General features: G+C 46.3%; 1 protein-coding gene across 3 annotated transcripts in view; it reads left to right on the top strand.

Annotated features, from left to right (window-relative positions):
• VDAC1 (voltage dependent anion channel 1) overlaps positions 1–19,292 on the top strand; it is a 49,426-nt gene that overhangs the window by 18,356 nt on the left and 11,778 nt on the right. For 2 of the 3 annotated variants that reach the window (XM_069763823.1, XM_069763824.1), the window contains 4 exons: positions 5,522–5,594; positions 8,846–8,895; positions 9,992–10,144; positions 10,237–10,289. In XM_069763823.1, the coding sequence (XP_069619924.1) occupies positions 5,528–5,594; positions 8,846–8,895; positions 9,992–10,144; positions 10,237–10,289 (323 nt within the window). In that variant the 5' untranslated portion in view covers positions 5,522–5,527. The remainder of the gene's footprint in view (positions 1–5,521; positions 5,595–8,845; positions 8,896–9,991; positions 10,145–10,236; positions 10,290–19,292) is intronic. The other variant, XM_069763825.1, reaches the window with a different exon arrangement.

Below are 19,292 nucleotides of genomic sequence, written 5' to 3'. Positions count from 1 at the left end.
TGAGAAGCCACCAGGGACCAGCTGTTAAAAGCATTTTTTTCTCTGAAAAGCTGCAGCGTTTCAGAGACAAAGATATATGGCTATGATCACAAACAGGGCTGTGGAGTCGGTATAAAATGGACTGACTCCGACACCTAAAATATATGGGTACAGTAGTACAATGCAGAATGTGCTGTACATTTTTTCGTAAGAATTTTGGAAAGTTATGAAATGTCCTATAAATGTCTGTTCTATTTCTGATCTAATGATCTCGGCTTTCAGGTGAGATGAATCAGTGCTGCACTTTATGTACATGCTCAGTAGTGAGACTGTGCTGTGGAGTCATAGATGAGATGAATCTGTGCTGCACTTTATGTACATGCTCAGTAGTGATCAGTGCTGTGGAGTCATAGTGGAGATGAATCTGTGCTGAACTTTATGTACATGTTCAGTAGTGATCAGTGCTGTGGAGTCGTAGTGGAGATGAATCTGTGCTGCACTTTATATACATGCTCAGTAGTGAGACTGTGCTGTGGAGTTGTAGTGATGATGAATCTGTGCTGCACTTTATGTACATGCTCAGTAGTGATCAGTGCTGTGGAGTCGTAGTGGAGATGAATCTGTGCTGCACTTTATGTACATGCTCAGTAGTGAGACTGCTGTGGAGTTGTAGTGATGATGAATCTGTGCTGCACTTTATGTACATGCTCAGTAGTGAGACTGTGCTGTGGAGTCATAGATGAGATGAATCTGCTGCACTTTATGTACATGCTCAGTAGTGAGACTGTGCTGTGGAGTCATAGATGAGATGAATCTGTGCTGCACTTTATGTACATGCTCAGTAGTGATCAGTGCTGTGGAGTCGTAGTGGAGATGAATCTGTGCTGAACTTTATGTACATGCTCAGTAGTGAGACTGTGCTGTGGAGTTGTAGTGGAGATGAATCTGTGCTGCACTTTATGTACATGCTCAGTAGTGAGACTGTGCTGTGGAGTCGTAGTGGAGATGAATCTGTGCTGCACTTTATGTACATGTTCAGTAGTGATCAGTGCTGTGGAATCGCAGTGGAGATGAATCTGTGCTGAACTTTATGTACATGCTCAGTAGTGAGACTGTGCTGTGGAGTCGTAGTGGAGATGAATCTGTGCTGCACCTTATGTACATGCTCAGTAGTGATCAGTGCTGTGGAATCGCAGTGGAGATGACTCTGTGCTGAACTTTATGTACATGCTCAGTAGTGATCAGTGCTGTGGAGTCGTAGTGGAGATGAATCTGTGCTGCACTTTATGTACATGCCCGTAGTGAGGCTGTTCTGTGGAGTCGGGGTCTTGGATTTGGAAGACAGGGAAATTGAGGAGTCTGAGTTGGTGGTTTGGGTTACAGACTCCCCTGATCACGAAGCCAGTGACTGATACATGCTGCCCAAACCGTGGGCAGCATGTATCAGTTAACAGGTTTCCTTTAAAAATTAGAGCCTTAACAGATTCCCAAAAGCCTTGAATATCTGCACAAGACCAGGATAAGTGAGGTAAATTCCATCCAATGTTACCACATTTCCAACAACAGGAAGATTAGGGTTAAAAGGGTTTTCCACAACTAGGACAACCCCTTCTTAACCTAAATGTTTGGCTCCGATAATATGATAAAGCCTATACTCGCCTCCCATGTCGGCAGTTATCGGGGCAGTGGTACGGTGTTGACCTGTGACCCCAGTGCCCCATCAGCGCTGGCGTCACTGTCTCTATCTTCAGACAAACTGAACATGAAGAGCAAGCCAGAGATGCAGCTGATCCTGGACTTCCTCAAGTGGGGACAGTGATGCCAGCGCTAATTGGGTACTGGGGTCACATGTCACAACATCACACTAGAGCGAGTGCTGACACTCTGAGAATGGCGCCAGCACAGGAGATGAATATACGCTTTATTATTTTATCATTATAGTTTATGAAGAAGTTGTCCTAGTAGTGGACAACTCCTTTAAGGAAGGAAGGAGTATGATACCAAAACATACCGTAAGTAGTTTGTATTGATTTTCCTTATAGGTGAAGCATAGTTACATACATAGTTACATAGTTATTAAGGTTGAAGGAAGACTTAAAGTCCATCTAGTTCAACCCATAGCCTAACCTAACATGCCCTAACATGTTGATCCAGAGGAAGGCAAAAAAAAACCATGTGGCAAAGAGTAAGCTCCACCTTGGGGAAAAAAATTCCTTCCCGACTCCACATACGGCAATCAGACTAGTTCCCTGGATCAACGCCCTATCAAGGAATCTAGTGTATATACCCTGTAACATTATACTTTTCCAGAAATGTATCCAGTCCCCTCTTAAATTTAAGTAATGAATCACTCATTACAACATCATACGGCAGAGAGTTCCATAGTCTCACTGCTCTTACAGTAAAGAATCCGCGTCTGTTATTATGCTTAAACCTTTTTTCCTCCAAACGTAGAGGATGCCCCCTTGTCCCTGTTTCAGGTCTATGATTAAAAAGATCATCAGAAAGGTCTTTGTACTGTCACCTCATATATTTATACATTAAAATAAGATCACCCCTTAGTCTTCGTTTTTCCAAACTAAATAGCCCCAAGTGTAATAACCTATCTTGGTATTGCAGACCCCCCAGTCCTCTAATAACCTTGGTCGCTCTTCTCTGCACCCGCTCTAGTTCAGCTATGTCTTTCTTATACACCGGAGACCAGAACTGTGCACAGTATTCTAAGTGTGGTCGAACTAGTGATTTGTATAGAGGTAAAATTATGTTCTCCTCATGAGCATCTATGACTCTTTTAATGCATCCCATTATTTTATTTGCCTTTGTAGCAGCTGCCTGACACTGGCCACTGAATATGAGTTTGTCATCCACCCATACACCCAGGTCTTATTCATTGACGGTTTTGCCCAGAGTTTTAGAATTAACCGCATAGATATACATCTTATTACTTCTACCCAAGTGCATGACCTTACATTTATCCCCATTAAAGCTCATTTGCCATTTATCAGCCCAAGCTTCTAGTTTACATAAATCATCCTGTAATATAAAATTGTCCTCCCCTGTATTGATTACCCTGCAGAGTTTAGTGTCATCTGCAAATATTGAAATTCTACTCTGAATGCCCCCTACAAGGTCATTAATAAATATGTTAAAAAGAAGAGGGCCCAATACTGACCCCTGTGGTACCCCACTGCTAACCGCTACCCAGTCCGAGTGTGCTCCATTAATAACCACCCTTTGTTTCCTATCCCTGAGCCAGCTCTCAACCCACTTACACATATTTTCCCATATCCCCATTATTCTCATTTTATGTATGAACCTTTTGTGTGGCACCGTATCAAAAGCTTTTGAAAAGTCCATATACACTACATCCACTGGGTTCCTTTGGTCCAGTCCGGAACTTACCTCTTCATAGAAATTGATGAGATTAGTCTGACATGAACGGTCCCTAGTAAACCCGTGCTGATACTGGGTCATGAGGTTATTCCTCTTCAGATACTCCAGTATAGCGTCCCTTAGAATGCCCTCCAGGATTTTACCCACAGTAGAGGTTAAGCTTACTGGCCTATAATTTCCGAGTTCAGTTTTTGTCCCCTTTTTGAATATTGGCACCACATTTGCTATACGCCAGTCCTGTGGCACAGACCCTGTTATTATGGAGTCTTTAAAGATTAAAAATAATGGTCTATCAATGACTGTACTTAATTCCTGCAGTACTCGAGGGTGTATCCCATCCGGGCCCGGAGATTTGTCAATTTTAGTGATTTTTAGACGCCGCCGCACTTCCTGCTGGGTTAAGCAGGTGACATTTAATGGGGAATTTTTATCACTAGACATTTTGTCTGCCATGGGATTTTCTTGTGTAAATACTGATGAAAAAAAGTCATTTAGCATATTGGCTTTTTCCTCATCCTCATCCACCATTTCACCCAGACTATTTTTAAGGGGGCCAACACTATCATTTTTTCGTTTCTTACTATTTATGTAGTTAAAGAATATTTTGGGATTATTTTACTCTCTCTGGCAATGAGTCTCTCTATCTCAATCTTTGCTGCCTTGATTTGCTTTTTACAGAATTTATTTAATTTTTTGTATTTATTTAATGCCTCCTCACTACCTACTTCCTTTAAGCAGACCCATAGACTTGTATTGGCCCTTGTAATCCGTGCTGCCGGAAAAAAAAATGGACATTTCTCTGTGAGTTTTGCATGAACATTTAGGACATGAAAAACATAAACATGTATCCACGATGAGTGTTTCTCGCATTTTTGATGCTTTGTTGCATCTTACAGTTCCAGCAAAGTGGACGGGATTTATAGGAATCTCCCGCCCACTGTGCTTTTTTCTTACGCGGCATAAACTACCTGCACTGCAGGATTCAAATCCATAACTTGTTGATTTCGCTTGGTACTCTGAGCAGATTTTCTCAGACTTACATTTGCAGAAGATTTACAGGTGAGTTTTTTCAGTAACTGCAGACTTGCGAATCCCCAGGAACACCCACTGTGCGCTGCGGGGATTCGCCAATTTCTGAGGCGGCACCGAAGGGTATGTTTGAGTTACACATGCTCCTGGCGAGCGCCCGACTAGCTCCATACACTTGTATTGTCTGTTTCCTATATTACAGAACTTTAGTTTATAACCGCAAGGCATCTATAAAATCCTCTGCTATACTATGGCATCTGATTTACTTATTTTTTTTTACACACGCATAGACTTGAATGGGTGAGTGTCATCTGATTTATGGAAGAAATGAGTGCATAAGCCTTTTTGTAAATTTTTGCTTGATTGTCAGTGAAATCGCTCCTCTGCACTGCCCCATTGAATAACATTAGTCTGAGTGCTGTTCGTTTTTTTGTCACGTGCAGCACTCAGCCTGAAAATATGGTTGTGAGAATAAGCCCTAACTGCAGTGTCCCGAGAGCTGACAAGACGCCTCTCCATCAGTGTGAGGGTCCTAGTACCTCATATAGTGCGTTACTGAGGTGAGACTGGTCTGTCCCCTCACATCTTCATCCTCCGTCCTCCATGCGGCAGGTGTGCGGAGCACATCTGGCCTGCGCTAAGCTCTTTCCCTGCTGGATTGTAAAATGGCAGATTACCCAGAAGGCATTAGAAGCGGCAGCCATGCGTGTGTGATGAATCCAGCCTGACATTCTGCTTGGATAAGAGAAGCTTTGATTTCTCTTCATTTCCTTTATTTTTCTGCCTGTGTGATTATTTGCAGCAGCGGCAGGATATACTTTACGTGACGTAAAGTATCAGGCGCCCCAGTAGCTGGGCATGACAGTGTGGGAAAGAGATTGGTGTCATCACATATCGGCACCAGTATGGCGGAGCCGCCCGGACTGTTCATACATCCGATAGGAAAACCTTCAGCTCTCTTCCATAAGCCGGTAGTGCGGAGCGGAAGGTGCACGTTCTGCATTGGCTTTTTTTTCTGTCTTCAGACGATCACTATTCATGAGAACAAATGGAAATGTTTATTTTGTATTTTTTATTTATATATATATATATATATTTTTTTTTTTATTTTTTTTTTCAGTAGAAAATGGCCATACCTCCGTCTTACGCTGACCTCGGAAAATCTGCTCGAGATGTATTCACCAAAGGATATGGTAAGTTCTTACAACCATTCGACAATTTCCCGTAAATTTGTAAAAATGCAGAGCACTTAAATTCTTACTAATGTATACTGTGAAAATACAGTGCCGGAATGCTCCTCATATATAGTGTTCTTAGAGATCAGAAAGGCAGGGAAATGTATCCCACCTATTAGTGTTATATCGCTTCAGGAGCATAATTACATGGGGAATCTGGCCTTGTAAATGCTTATAGGGTAAAATATTGTCCCTCATGAGTCTGATGGATCAACATCCCGTGAGCGCTGCAGCTAATCGGTGATCACTGATTGGACGAAGGGTTCACATTTTACCCTACCTGGAAGACACAAATGTAGGGTAAAATCTAGTTCTTATCTTATATTGGATTGATTATGTTTGTTCAGATACTATGTTAATGGCCTTCAAGGTAACAAAGGTTGGTGACCCCTGCTCCAGACCATAACGCAATACATAACAATGTCTTTCAGCTGCAATAAGTTTCTTTTGCCTGCTTTTTCAATACCTCTTGAACAACATATCTTGAAACCACAGTTTGTTTTGAAATCTTTGCCTGGGAGAGACCCTGATGATGCAGTGTGACTACCTTGTGGCTTGATGCTGTGATACTGTCTTCCACAACCTCACCTTTTGTAGCAGAGTTTGGCTGTCCTGCACCCAGTTTTAACCCTGCTGTTGTCTTCGGTCAAAAACGACTGACCTTGAACCTTAATATTCTTTAAAATATTCAAGATGCGGCTCTGAAACCCGTGGCCTACCGACCCATCCTCATTTAAGTCAATCAACCACAAGTTTCAGAACCGCATCTTGATCACCCCAAAAAATACCAAAGTTCAAAATCGGTCTCCCCATACCGAAGACAACAGCAGGGTTAATCCATTTGCATATGATTAAATTATGGTATACTATTACTTCAGAGATCATGTGATCCTAAATAATATGACTTGTATATATACTATGACTACAGAACATTGGATGTTACTCCAGTAACACATTGGATATTGTACTAGTCGCATACAATGCTGTATGATATGAGACCGGCATAGGATATACTGAAGATCAGATATTATACGCAGGATAATATGTGACTAGTATATTACCTGATGTTCTGCAGTGATAGACCATATGTGACTGGTATAATGTATGCTATCTATAGCCTACCACATACATAACATATACAGGATGATATGTGACTAGTATTTTTTTCTGATGATCTACAGTGATGGTATAATTTGTACCAGTCACATATGGTCTAAATCGATAGTATATCACATACATAGCATATACAAGATATCAGACATTATATACAGGATAATATGACTAGTATTGTAATTGATGGTTAGAATATATTATATACCAGTCAGATTCCCCTATATCTAGGTTCAGGTTCCTGATCAGTCCTGTGGAGGAGTCTGTCCAGTCGGGCCTGCAGTCGCTCTGCTGAGGTTCATCGTGAGTTATTACTGCACTAAATGCACTACTGCATTAAATTAATTTGATTAATCGCCTTCCCTAAGTGGCAGTAATCTACATAATGGTGCCCAGATGCATTTAACCACACCAGGGCGCACTGAGCACCTACGTTGGCATATCACGTTAAGGTTGTTTTGGGGGCAATGGAGGAACAGGTTTAAAACCTAAAAAATTAAATTGCTTCCCATCTCCTACAGGGCTATAGTTTGAGGTGTAAATTTAGGCTGACAGGATCTGTTAGACAAGTAGCTACACACAGAGGGTGCCACTGTTAAGGTACCTTCACACTCAGCGACGCTTCTGCGATACCGACAATGATGTCGATCGCTGCAGCGTCGCTGTTTGGTCGCTGGAGAGCTGTCACACAGACCGCTCTCCAGTGACCAACGATGCCGGTAACCAGGGTAAACATCGGGTTACTAAGCGCAGGGCCACGCTTAGTAACCCCGATGTTTACCCTGGTTACCATCGTAAAAGTAAAAAAAAAAAAACACTACATACTTACCTTCCGCTGTCTGTCCTCCAGCGCTGTGCTTTCCTGCACTGACTGTGAGCACAGCGGCCGGAAAGCAGAGCGGTGACGTCACCGCTGTGCTTTCCGGCTGCCCGGCGCTCACAGCCAGTGCAGAGAAGCACAGCGCCGAGGACAGACAGCGGAAGGTAAGTATGTTTTTTTTTTTTTTTACTTTTACGCTGGTAACCAGGGTAAACATCGGGTTACTAAGCGCGGCCCTGCGCTTAGTAACCCGATGTTTACCCTGGTTACCAGTGAAGACATCGCTGAATCGGCGTCACACGCCGATTCAGCGATGTCTGCAGGGAGTCCAGCGACAAAATAAAGTTCTGGACTTTCTGCAGCGACCAACGACATCACAGCAGGATCCTGATCGCTGCTGCGTGTCAAACTGAACGATATCGCTAGCCAGGACGCTGCAACGTCACGGATCGCTAGCGATATCGTTCAGTGTGACGGTACCTTTACTCTCATGGCCCTTTGGTCATCAGTCTAAATTTTACTTGAGACCTGACCTAAAAAACTTCTTCTCACCCCCAATGGAGGTGGTCTTTGTTGTCCTTTCTCATTTTCGGGTCCTCTACCAGAGGCCTGGGAGTTTGAGGGCTCTTCACAGGATCTCAATTGTTCTCAGCATTGCGCTCTTCTGGACAGAGAGCTCAGATGTTGCTCCTGGGATCTGTTGTAGACATTCTTCCCATTTAGGGGTCACTGCTCCGAGTGCTTTGAGGCCCTGGTATTTCTCCAGCTTCTCATATTCCTTCTTTCTGATGTTGCTGTCTCTTGGCACTGCCACTTGGCACTGCCACATCTATTATCTTTGCTGTCTTCTGATCCGTGTCTGGTTGGTCAGCCAACACCTGCTTATCCGTCTGGATCTTGAAGTTCTACAGGATTTTAGCCCTTTCATTCTCCACCACTTTCTCTGGGGTCTCCCACCTGGACTCAGTGGGACTTAGCCCATATGCTGTGCAGATGTTCCTGTATACAATGATTGTGGCGTTCGGTATTCGCTGTTCCTGCTTGTATTTTACATCCTGCCACTATGTGTTGGACGGTTTCTGAGGTTTCTTTGCATAATCTGCCTATATATAATATATATGTTATGGGACCTGAGGCTTGTCACTTGGAATCTATCATGTTTTGGTTTATATGATCATATTGTATGAATAGGCTGAGTATAGAGCTGAGCTGTTACTTTTTAGATATTGTTTTTTGGTTCCATAAATATTATTCTTTTCCTATATCTCTCCTTTTTTAGGCTTTGGATTCATAAAGCTTGACTTGAAAACAAAATCTGAAAATGGACTGGTAAGTTGAAGCAACATTCCCATCGTGTAGTTGCGTGTTAACCAGGATCAGCAGTCACAGTGCAAAAAAGAAGTCGGCATTACTAATTCTACACATTTGAAGGCCAAACATTTAAGTGCACCATTCCACCTACTTGTCTTCCTTGTATTTCTCCCCTTCCCTTTTCTTTGATTGACAACTCTGGCTTAGTAAAGCCAGGGAAGGGCGGATATAGATGGAAAGCAAACAAGCATATCATCTAGACATGCCACCGGGTGAGAGGACTTCTTCAACATAAAGTGGTTTCTGTTTTTCACATGGAGTAGGTTTGAAGCCTCCTTATACATCACTGGTGGTATGTGTGACAATCCCCCATATGTTATGGAATGATGGAAAATCACAAGGGTTCCTTTTGTAATGAGTCTTGATGCAGTGTAACCAAAAAGACACGATCACAAGGCTAAATAACTGTAAATAGGAGAGATATCATATCAGTTTGGGGTCTTAGAATCACTATTACATTTGTAGTTATATTTTTTGCTAAGTTGGGAGACACCTGGCTCTAGAAGTTATAGTATGTTATAAGTGAAATGTTGCAATAGGAAAAAAAATGGAGACACAAAGCGCAAAATAGGGTCTTATCCTCTAGATAACCAAGAGAGCTTTCTTAGAATTGCTCACCTGATTAAATTGAATGAAGAGCATGTAGCGATTTCGGCTGCTGCAGATCCACAAGCCGATCAACGGCCGTATGACAATATAAACTTGTGCAGGAGGTGTGGGTTAAATCTCCGCAGCCTTAATGATGAAGTTCCAAGGATAATAAATTTAAACGGTGGTTTATTCAACTCGTTTCAAGGTCAGTGCGACCTCTTCTTCAGGAAATTCCACATACAACATACCTATGGTGGAATTTCCTGAAGAAGAGGTCGCACTGACCTTGAAACGCGTTGAATAAACCACCGTTTAAATTTATTATCCTTGGAACTTCACCATTAAGGCAGCGCAGATTTAACCCACACCTCCTGCACAAGTTTATAAGCGAAATGTTAGCACTCAAGGTCAGGCAGGTATGAGAAAGCTAATACAGTTATGAGATTCTAATCATCTTTTCCAGGAATTTACGAGTTCAGGTTCAGCAAATGCAGAGACCAGCAAAGTCAGCGGCAGCCTGGAAACCAAATACAAGTGGTCAGAATATGGACTGACGTTCACAGAGAAGTGGAACACCGATAACACGCTGGGCACTGAGATCACCATAGAAGATCAGGTAAGGAGGAGACCCGGCAGAGGAGTAGATGCACATTACTAATCTGTATCTGAACAGTGTAAATGCAACTACTCTATTTCTCTTCTGTTCAGCTTGCAAAAGGATTGAAGTTGACCTTTGACTCGTCGTTCTCTCCTAACACTGGGTAAGAAGTAACTGTATAACTGTCTACGCCCGGATTCCTTGCTTGCTAATATATGTTTATTGATTGGCTTTGGTTGTGATTTCCTCTTGAGGTCTGTGTCTGTCTCGTTACCTTAGCTAGGCCATGGTGGTGTCACGTCACAGGTTTGGAGCCAAACTCCTTCTTAACATGCTGAACCAATCTGAATGGTGATCAGATTGGTTGGATTTCATCCTGTCTAATCCTCTTCTTTAACCTGACATAAGTGCCGTCTGATTATTATACTCTTCCTCCATAGTAGAAAGCAGATGGCACAACAGCCTTTTTAACTGCGCTGAGAAATAAGTATATAGCACCCCCAGCGTCGGAATTTCTCTGGGGTCTCAGCTACTGGGAGTAGCTCAGACCCCAGAGAACATGATTCGGGTTGGTTTTTACCAACCCCAGTATTGAGATCGACGTTATTAATGGAATAATGGCGACTGACAAAAGTCTGATTTCCCATTTAATTTCTCTCTCTTCTGATGTGATCGCATATTACCGGTATCTCCGGTGTCCCTACATCACCTGTGAAGGCCCCAAGCTGGCGGTGTTTGCTTCCGGGAAGAAAATGGCGGACCAGTGTGCTTGCTGACATCTGCCGGCCGACACCCGGCAACAACAGGAATTTTTCCTATTGGTTCATTTTGATCAATGTGATAGACACCCATTTATCACCCCTTTAGTTAGGTAAAAATAGTGAAATAAAAAAAGTATTTATTTCCATTTTTCCATTAGGGTTCGGGTTGGGGATAAAGTTAGGGTTGGGATTACGGTTAGGAGTGTATTAGGGTCAGGGTCGTGGTTAGGGTTGGGAATTAGGGTTAGGGTTGGGCTAAAGTTAGGGTTAGGGGTGTGTTGGGACTAGGGATGGAGTTAGAATTGGGGGGTTTCCATTGTTTAGGTACATCAGGGGCTCTCCAAACGTAACATGGCGCCACCACTGATTCCAGCCAATTTTGCGTTCAAAAAGTCAAACTGTGCTCCCTCCCTTCTGAACCTTGCCATGCGCCCAAACAGTGGCTTTCCCCCACATACTGGGTATTGGCGTACTCAGGAGAAATTACACAACAAATTTTTTGGTCCATTTTCTCCTGATACCTTTGTGAAAATAAAAATGGTTTCACAGTGTTTGTGAAAAAAGTAAAATGTTCATTTTTCTCCTTCGCCTCATTGGGGACACAGACCGTGGGTGTATGCTGCTGCCAATAGGAGGCTGACACTAAGTGATACAAAAAAAGTTAGCTCCTCCCCTTCAGTATACAGGTCCTTCTCAAAAAATTAGCATATAGTGTTAAATTTCATTATTTACCATAATGTAATGATTACAATTAAACTTTCATATATTATAGATTCATTATCCACCAACTGAAATTTGTCAGGTCTTTTATTGTTTTAATACTGATGATTTTGGCATACAACTCCTGATAACCCAAAAAACCTGTCTCAATAAATTAGCATATCAAGAAAAGGTTCTCTAAACGACCTATTACCCTAATCTTCTGAATCAACTTATTAACTCTAAACACATGCAAAAGATACCTGAGGCTTTTATAAACTCCCTGCCTGGTTCATTACTCAAAACCCCCATCATGGGTAAGACTAGCGACCTGACAGATGTCAAGAAGGCCATCATTGACACCCTCAAGCAAGAGGGTAAGACCCAGAAAGAAATTTCTCAACAAATAGGCTGTTCCCAGAGTGCTGTATCAAGGCACCTCAATGGTAAGTCTGTTGGAAGGAAACAATGTGGCAGAAAACGCTGTACAACGAGAAGAAGAGACCGGACCCTGAGGAAGATTGTGGAGAAGGACCGATTCCAGACCTTGGGGAACCTGAGGAAGCAGTGGACTGAGTCTGGTGTGGAAACATCCAGAGCCACCGTACACAGGCGTGTGCAGGAAATGGGCTACAGGTGCCGCATTCCCCAGGTAAAGCCACTTTTGAACCATAAACAGCGGCAGAGGCGCCTGACCTGGGCTACAGAGAAGCAGCACTGGACTGTTGCTAAGTGGTCCCAAGTACTTTTTTCTGATGAAAGCAAATTTTGCATGTCATTCGGAAATCAAGGTGCCAGAGTCTGGAGGAAGACTGGGGAGAAGGAAATGCCAAAATGCCTGAAGTCCAGTGTCAAGTACCCACAGTCAGTGATGGTGTGGGGTGCCATGTCAGCTGCTGGTGTTGGTCCACTGTGTTTCATCAAGGGCAGGGTCAATGCAGCTAGCTATCAGGAGATTTTGGAGCACTTCATGCTTCCATCATTTTTCAGCACGACCTGGCACCTGCTCACAGTGCCAAAACCACTGGTAAATGGTTTACTGACCATGGTATTACTGTGCTCAATTGGCCTGCCAACTCTCCTGACCTGAACCCCATAGAGAATCTGTGGGATATTGTGAAGAGAAAGTTGAGAGACGCAAGACCCAACACTCTGGATGAGCTTAAGGCCGCTATTGAAGCATCCTGGGCCTCCATAACATCTCAGCAGTGTCACAGGCTGATTGCCTCCATGCCACGCCGCATTGAAGCAGTCATTTCTGCCAAAGGATTCCCGACCAAGTATTGAGTGCATAACTGAACATTATTATTTGATGGTTTTTTTGTTTGTTATTAAAAAACACTTTTATTTGATTGGATGGGTGAAATATGCTAATTTATTGAGACAGGTTTTTTGGGTTATCAGGAGTTGTATGCCAAAATCATCAGTATTAAAACAATAAAAGACCTGACAAATTTCAGTTGGTGGATAATGAATCTATAATATATGAAAGTTTAATTGTAATCATTACATTATGGTAAATAATGAAATTTAACACTATATGCTAATTTTTTGAGAAGGACCTGTACACCCTCCTGCTGGCTCTCAGCTCCTCCCCTGCAGTATATACCCTCCTGCTGGCTCTCAGCTCCTCCCCTGCAGTATACACCCTCCTGCTGGCTCTCAGCTCCTCCCCTGCAGTATACGCCCTCCTGCTGGCTCTCAGCTCCTCCCCTGCAGTATACGCCCTCCTGCTGGCTCTCAGCTCCTCCCCTGCAGTATACACCCTCCTGCTGGCTCTCCGCTCCTCCCCTGCAGTATACGCCCTCCTGCTGGCTCTCAGCTCCTCCCCTGCAGTATACGCCCTCCTGCTGCCTCTCGGCTCCTCCCCTGCAGTATACGCCCTCCTGCTGCCTCTCGGCTCCTCCCCTGCAGTATACACCCTCCTGCTGGCTCTCAGCTCCTCCCCTGCAGTATACGCCCTCCTGCTGGCTCTCAGCTCCTCCCCTGCAGTATACACCCTCCTGCTGGCTCTCCGCTCCTCCCCTGCAGTATACGCCCTCCTGCTGGCTCTCAGCTCCTCCCCTGCAGTATACACCCTCCTGCTGGCTCTCAGCTCCTCCCCTGCAGTATACGCCCTCCTGCTGGCTCTCAGCTCCTCCCCTGCAGTATACACCCTCCTGCTGGCTCTCCGCTCCTCCCCTGCAGTATACACCCTCCTGCTGGCTCTCAGCTCCTCCCCTGCAGTATACACCCTCCTGCTGGCTCTCAGCTCCTCCCCTGCAGTATACACCTCCTGCTGGCTCTCAGCTCCTCCCCTGCAGTATACACCCTCCTGCTGGCTCTCAGCTCCTCCCCTGCAGTATACACCCTCCTGCTGGCTCTCAGCTCCTCCCCTGCAGTATACGCCCTCCTGCTGCCTCTCGGCTCCTCCCCTGCAGTATACGCCCTCCTGCTGCCTCTCGGCTCCTCCCCTGCAGTATACGCCCTCCTGCTGGCTCTCGGCTCCTCCCCTGCAGTATACGCCCTCCTGCTGGCTCTCAGCTCCTCCCCTGCAGTATACGCCCTCCTGCTGGCTCTCCGCTCCTCCCCTGCAGTATACGCCCTCCTGCTGGCTCTCAGCTCCTCCCCTGCAGTATACACCCTCCTGCTGGCTCTCAGCTCCTCCCCTGCAGTATACACCCTCCTGCTGGCTCTCAGCTCCCGCCCTGCAGTATACACCCTCCTGCTGGCTCTCGGCTCCTCCCCTGCAGTATACACCCCCCTGCTGGCTCTCGGCTCCTCCCCTGCAGTATACACCCTCCTGCTGGCTCTCAGCTCCTCCCCTGCAGTATACGCCCTCCTGCTGGCTCTCAGCTCCCGCCCTGCAGTATACACCCTCCTGCTGGCTCTCGGCTCCTCCCCTGCAGTATACACCCTCCTGCTGGCTCTCAGCTCCTCCCCTGCAGTATACGCCCTCCTGCTGGCTCTCAGCTCCCGCCCTGCAGTATACACCCTCCTGCTGCCTCTCGGCTCCTCCCCTGCAGTATACACCCTCCTGCTGGCTCTCGGCTCCTCCCCTGCAGTATACACCCTCCTGCTGGCTCTCAGCTCCCGCCCTGCAGTATACGCCCTCCTGCTGGCTCTCGGCTCCTCCCCTGCAGTATACACCCTCCTGCTGGCTCTCAGCTCCTCCCCTGCAGTATACGCCCTCCTGCTGGCTCTCGGCTCCTCCCCTGCAGTATACACCCTCCTTCTGGCTCTCAGCTCCTCCCCTGCAGTATACGCCCTCCTGCTGGCTCTCGGCTCCTCCCCTGCAGTATACACCCTCCTGCTGGCTCTCAGCTCCTCCCCTGCAGTATACACCCTCCTGCTGGCTCTCGGCTCCTCCCCTGCAGTATACACCCTCCTGCTGGCTCTCAGCTAACCAGTTCTTGCTTAGTGTCTGTAGGAGGCACATGGGTCTGTTTCAGACCCCAACGTTTTTATTTTATTGTTTACTTTTCTGTAAATTTTTATTTTTTAATTAACAGAGTGAAGGGGGCGACGGTTCCTTTCAAGGTTCCGATCTCCCCCGAACCATCAACAGGCGAGTATACCTCCCCGTACCCTCTCCTGCGACGTGGGAAGCCATGCCTGAGCTCACTTCAGGGGCGACGGTTCCTTTCATGGTCCCGATCTCCCCACACCAGCAACGGGCGACCACATGGAGTGTCGCCTCCATGTATCCTCTCCTGGAGCCAGGCCTAATGCCGGACAACTGGCCCTGTCCACCCGGACTGAACTCCATGGATGTACAGAGGCCCCTCTCTATGGCGTCCGAGCAGCCCCCACTGTCCCACCACTGTGAAAGCGGATGGCACAAGGAGGCGGACGGGTCCTCTCCACCTCCCTAACAAACGGATGATGGATTGAGGCTTATCCCTGCACCGTCCACGCTGCACAGAACAGCGCTGAAACCCACATCCGCGGCGGCTCCATGCCGGGATGCGCATCAATGGTGAGTGGATCCATCTTCAGTGGGATATCCACATGCTGACAGGCAGCCTCAGCCACTTCCCTGTGGCCCACCTCTCTGAGGTAACGCTCTGGATGGCTGCAAAAATTTAGTCCCCGGCTTCGGCCGATTTGTAGGCCGCATCCTGGAAGTCTTGCCTGGAACGACCCACTGGTGACGTCCGCCGGCTACAGAAATTTAGGCCCCGGCTTAGGCCTATTCAACATCGTGTCTGTGGCTCCGCCCCCCAAATTGGCGCTTCTCGCTCTCTGCGAGATTTTATCAACTCTGCAGCTCCCGGTGGCCATCTTGGTCCACCCGGCCAGCTCACACTGGGGTGACAGTTTTTTTGCATTAAAGGGGCACATCGACTCTACATCAGTACCCGGGTAAGGAAGTACCTGGCCTGGTCTTAAAGGCATATGGCCAGTATTCCCAGTCTTAAAGGCGCATGACCAGTATTCCCAGTCTTAAAGGCACATGACCAGTATTCTCTGGTCTTAAAGGTGCATTACCAGTATTCCCTGGTCTTAAAGGCGCATGACCAGTATTCCCTGGTCTTAAAGGCGCATGACCAGTATTCCCTGGTCTTAAAGGAGCACGACCAGTATTCCCTGGTCTTAAAGGTGCACGACCAGTATTCTCTGGTCTTAAAGGTGCATGACCAGTATTATCTGGTCTTAAAGGTGCACGACCAGTATTCTCTGGTCTTAAAGGTGCATGACCAGTATTCTCTGGTCTTAAAGGTGCATGACCAGTATTCTCTGGTCTTAAAGGTGCATGACCAGTATTCTCTGGTCTTAAAGGTGCATGACCAGTATTCTCTGGTCTTAAAGGTGCATGACCAGTATTCTCTGGTCTTAAAGGTGCATGACCAGTATTCTCTGGTCTTAAAGGTGCATGACCAGTATTCTCTGGTCTTAAAGGTGCATGACCAGTATTCTCTGGTCTTAAAGGTGCATGACCAGTATTCTCTGGTCTTAAAGGTGCATGACCAGTATTCTCTGGTCTTAAAGGTGCATGACCAGTATTCTCTGGTCTTAAAGGTGCATGACCAGTATTCTCTGGTCTTAAAGGTGCATGACCAGTATTCCCTGGTCTTAAAGGTGCATGACCAGTATTCCCTGGTCTTAAAGGTGCATGACCAGTATTCCCTGGTCTTAAACTTGCATGACCAGTATTCCCTGGTCTTAAAGGTGCATGACCAGTATTCCCTGGTTTAAGTTGCATGACCAGTATTCCCTGGTCTTATAGGTGCATGACCAGTATTCCCTGGTCTTAAAGGCGCATGACCAGTATTCCCTGGTCTTAAAGGCACATGACCAGTATTCTCTGGTCTTAAAGGCGCATGACCAGTATTCTCTGGTCTTAAAGGCGCATGACCAGTATTCTCTGGTCTTAAAGGCGCATGACCAGTATGCTCTGGTCTTAAAGGCGCATGACCAGTATTCCCTGGTCTTAAAGGCGTATGACCAATATTTCCTGGTCTTAAAGGCGCTTGATCAGTCCGAGGAGCCCTCCGCCGCCGACCCCAGCTTTATCCTCTAGTTCCCCTCAGTGGACTTCTTCACTGACCAATCCATGGTTCTCTGACCAAGAGATTGAATCCCTCTGTGTACCCTCTGTGTTTGGAGTGCTCGCAGGACCAATATACATGGTCCCTATCCTACATGGGAGCCGTCGGCTAGCAGGGGCCGCAAGTATTCTAGAAACGTGATGGCGTCTAGAAACATACAGGCATCTAGAAAACGGAAGTTTTTCGTTTTCTGCTCCCTCACCAATGATTTGATGACAACAAGGCTCTGAATATGGATTGGATATTGCCTGAGCTTGCCAGAGCTTCAGAGACTAAACTCCCTCGAGAGCATTTGCATTCAATTCGGATAAGCGATTCACTGGACAGAAGCCTCTACGTGGGATGCCATGCCTGGCCTGTTTTTTAAGGGCGACGGGTCCTTTAAAGGGCACCGATCTCCCCACACCATCAACAGACGAGCACACGGAGTGTCGTCTCCATGTTTCCTCTTCTGCATCCAGGCCTAACGCCAGACAACCTGTCCTGTCCACCTGGAGACCTGTACTCTGTGGACATATAGAGGCACCCTTTTTGGCGTACGAGCTCCCCCCTCTGCATCACCACTATTTAGTGGATGATGCAAGAAGGCGGACAATTCCTCTCCACTTCCCTGTTAAGAGGTTGATGGATCGAGGGTGCCTAATTTTTATCTCTGCACCGTGAAAAGAGAAGATGGTAAGAGACTATGACCTGCTGGATGCAGCCGCACATTCTGCCATGGGGCAGATTAACCGGGTAGAATCTCCTGTGGTATTCCTACCAGTATCCCTACCTGATGGGTCATCAATTAAAAATACCACGGACTGTCAGATAGCAAATCTGGTTCGTTCCGTCTTGCGGCTTCGAGTCCAGCGCTCTATCCTCCCTAGCGGCCGCATGGATTGCTAGAGCAATGGTCTCCTGGCTGGAGACCTTAACTACCTTGATTCACACCAGCAACAACTGGCCAATCAAATCCTTTGAGCGGGAGACTGACAAAGGATTGTATAAGGATTGTCCAGCACAGTCTAGATCTAAGGGATCTTGGTTCCAAACAGGGGAACGAAAAGTAAGATCGACTCTGGACCTCAAACTTCTAACAACCTTTCACATGGTCCTCCTTCTTTGGATGGAGTTCCTCCGCTCAGCCATTACTTCAACAGAAAAAGGTGCAGTTTCCGGCATCCATCGACATTCGGGTTGCTTGCCCTCTGCAAAAATTCCTTCGCCTTTCCATTCGTCAACAGCATTTTCATGTCACAACCTTGTCCTTTGGCCTTGCTTCCGCACCCAGAGTGTTCGCTCGGGTCATGGCGGATCTCATGTTTCTCTTGCACTCTAGAGGCGTGCTCGTCTTGCCCTGTTTGGTCTGTCTAGCCGCCCTTCCAGGACTACACTGAGTCGTCTATATCTCTTGCGATACCTTCTCTCCTGGGCTGGCAGCTACACTTAGACAAGTTCTCCTCATTTCCAGCCCAGCAGATATCCTTTTTGAGGATGATCCTGCACACTTCTAGAAGGATGGTAATTCTTCCTCGAGACAAGGTCATGGCCCTTCAACAGGGAGCTCGCGCAAGGAGAGTTCTGAGGACTTGATTACTCTCCCCTCATTTCATTCGATTTGCTAAGAGAGTTCTGAGCAAAAATGGTGACGACAATGGAAACGGTTTCCTTCGCTCCGCTCGTTTTCAGCAAGTCAAATAGACTTTCAGACAATAGTCTCTGAGCTCCTTCTATATCCAGGGCCTTTCTCCCGGTTCAATGATTATTAGTAACTACCAATGCCAGTCGTCTTCTCCCCATCATTGTTCTGGAGATCCGAACGGTAGTCTTTCATCAGGTCCACTGCCTTCTGGCGGGTCACCCTATCCGAATTCAATTGGATAATGCCACGGCGGTGCCTTACGTCATTCATCTAGCAGGTACCCACGATCAGGCGCCATGACCGAGGTACCTCACTTTCTCTGATGGGCCGAAGTCTATTATTCGGTGATCTCGGCAGTATATATCCCAGAAGTAGAACTCTGAACGGCAAACAAATTCAGCTGTCAGGGTTCCGCCTCAAGTCAGTGGGAACTTCACCCCGAAGTCTTCCATCAGATCTGTCCTTACTGGAGCTCTCCAGTTGTAGGTGGGATGACATCCAGACTGAAGGCCAATGTACTCGAGTTCGTGGTTCGGCCTCGAGATCCAAGA

The sequence above is a fragment of the Ranitomeya imitator genome, chromosome 4, assembly GCF_032444005.1.
Source record: "Ranitomeya imitator isolate aRanImi1 chromosome 4, aRanImi1.pri, whole genome shotgun sequence".
NCBI classification, from domain to species: Eukaryota; Metazoa; Chordata; class Amphibia; order Anura; family Dendrobatidae; genus Ranitomeya; species Ranitomeya imitator.
The sequence above is the reverse complement of the archived record's forward strand: the minus strand, read 5'-3'. Positions and strand labels throughout refer to the sequence as shown.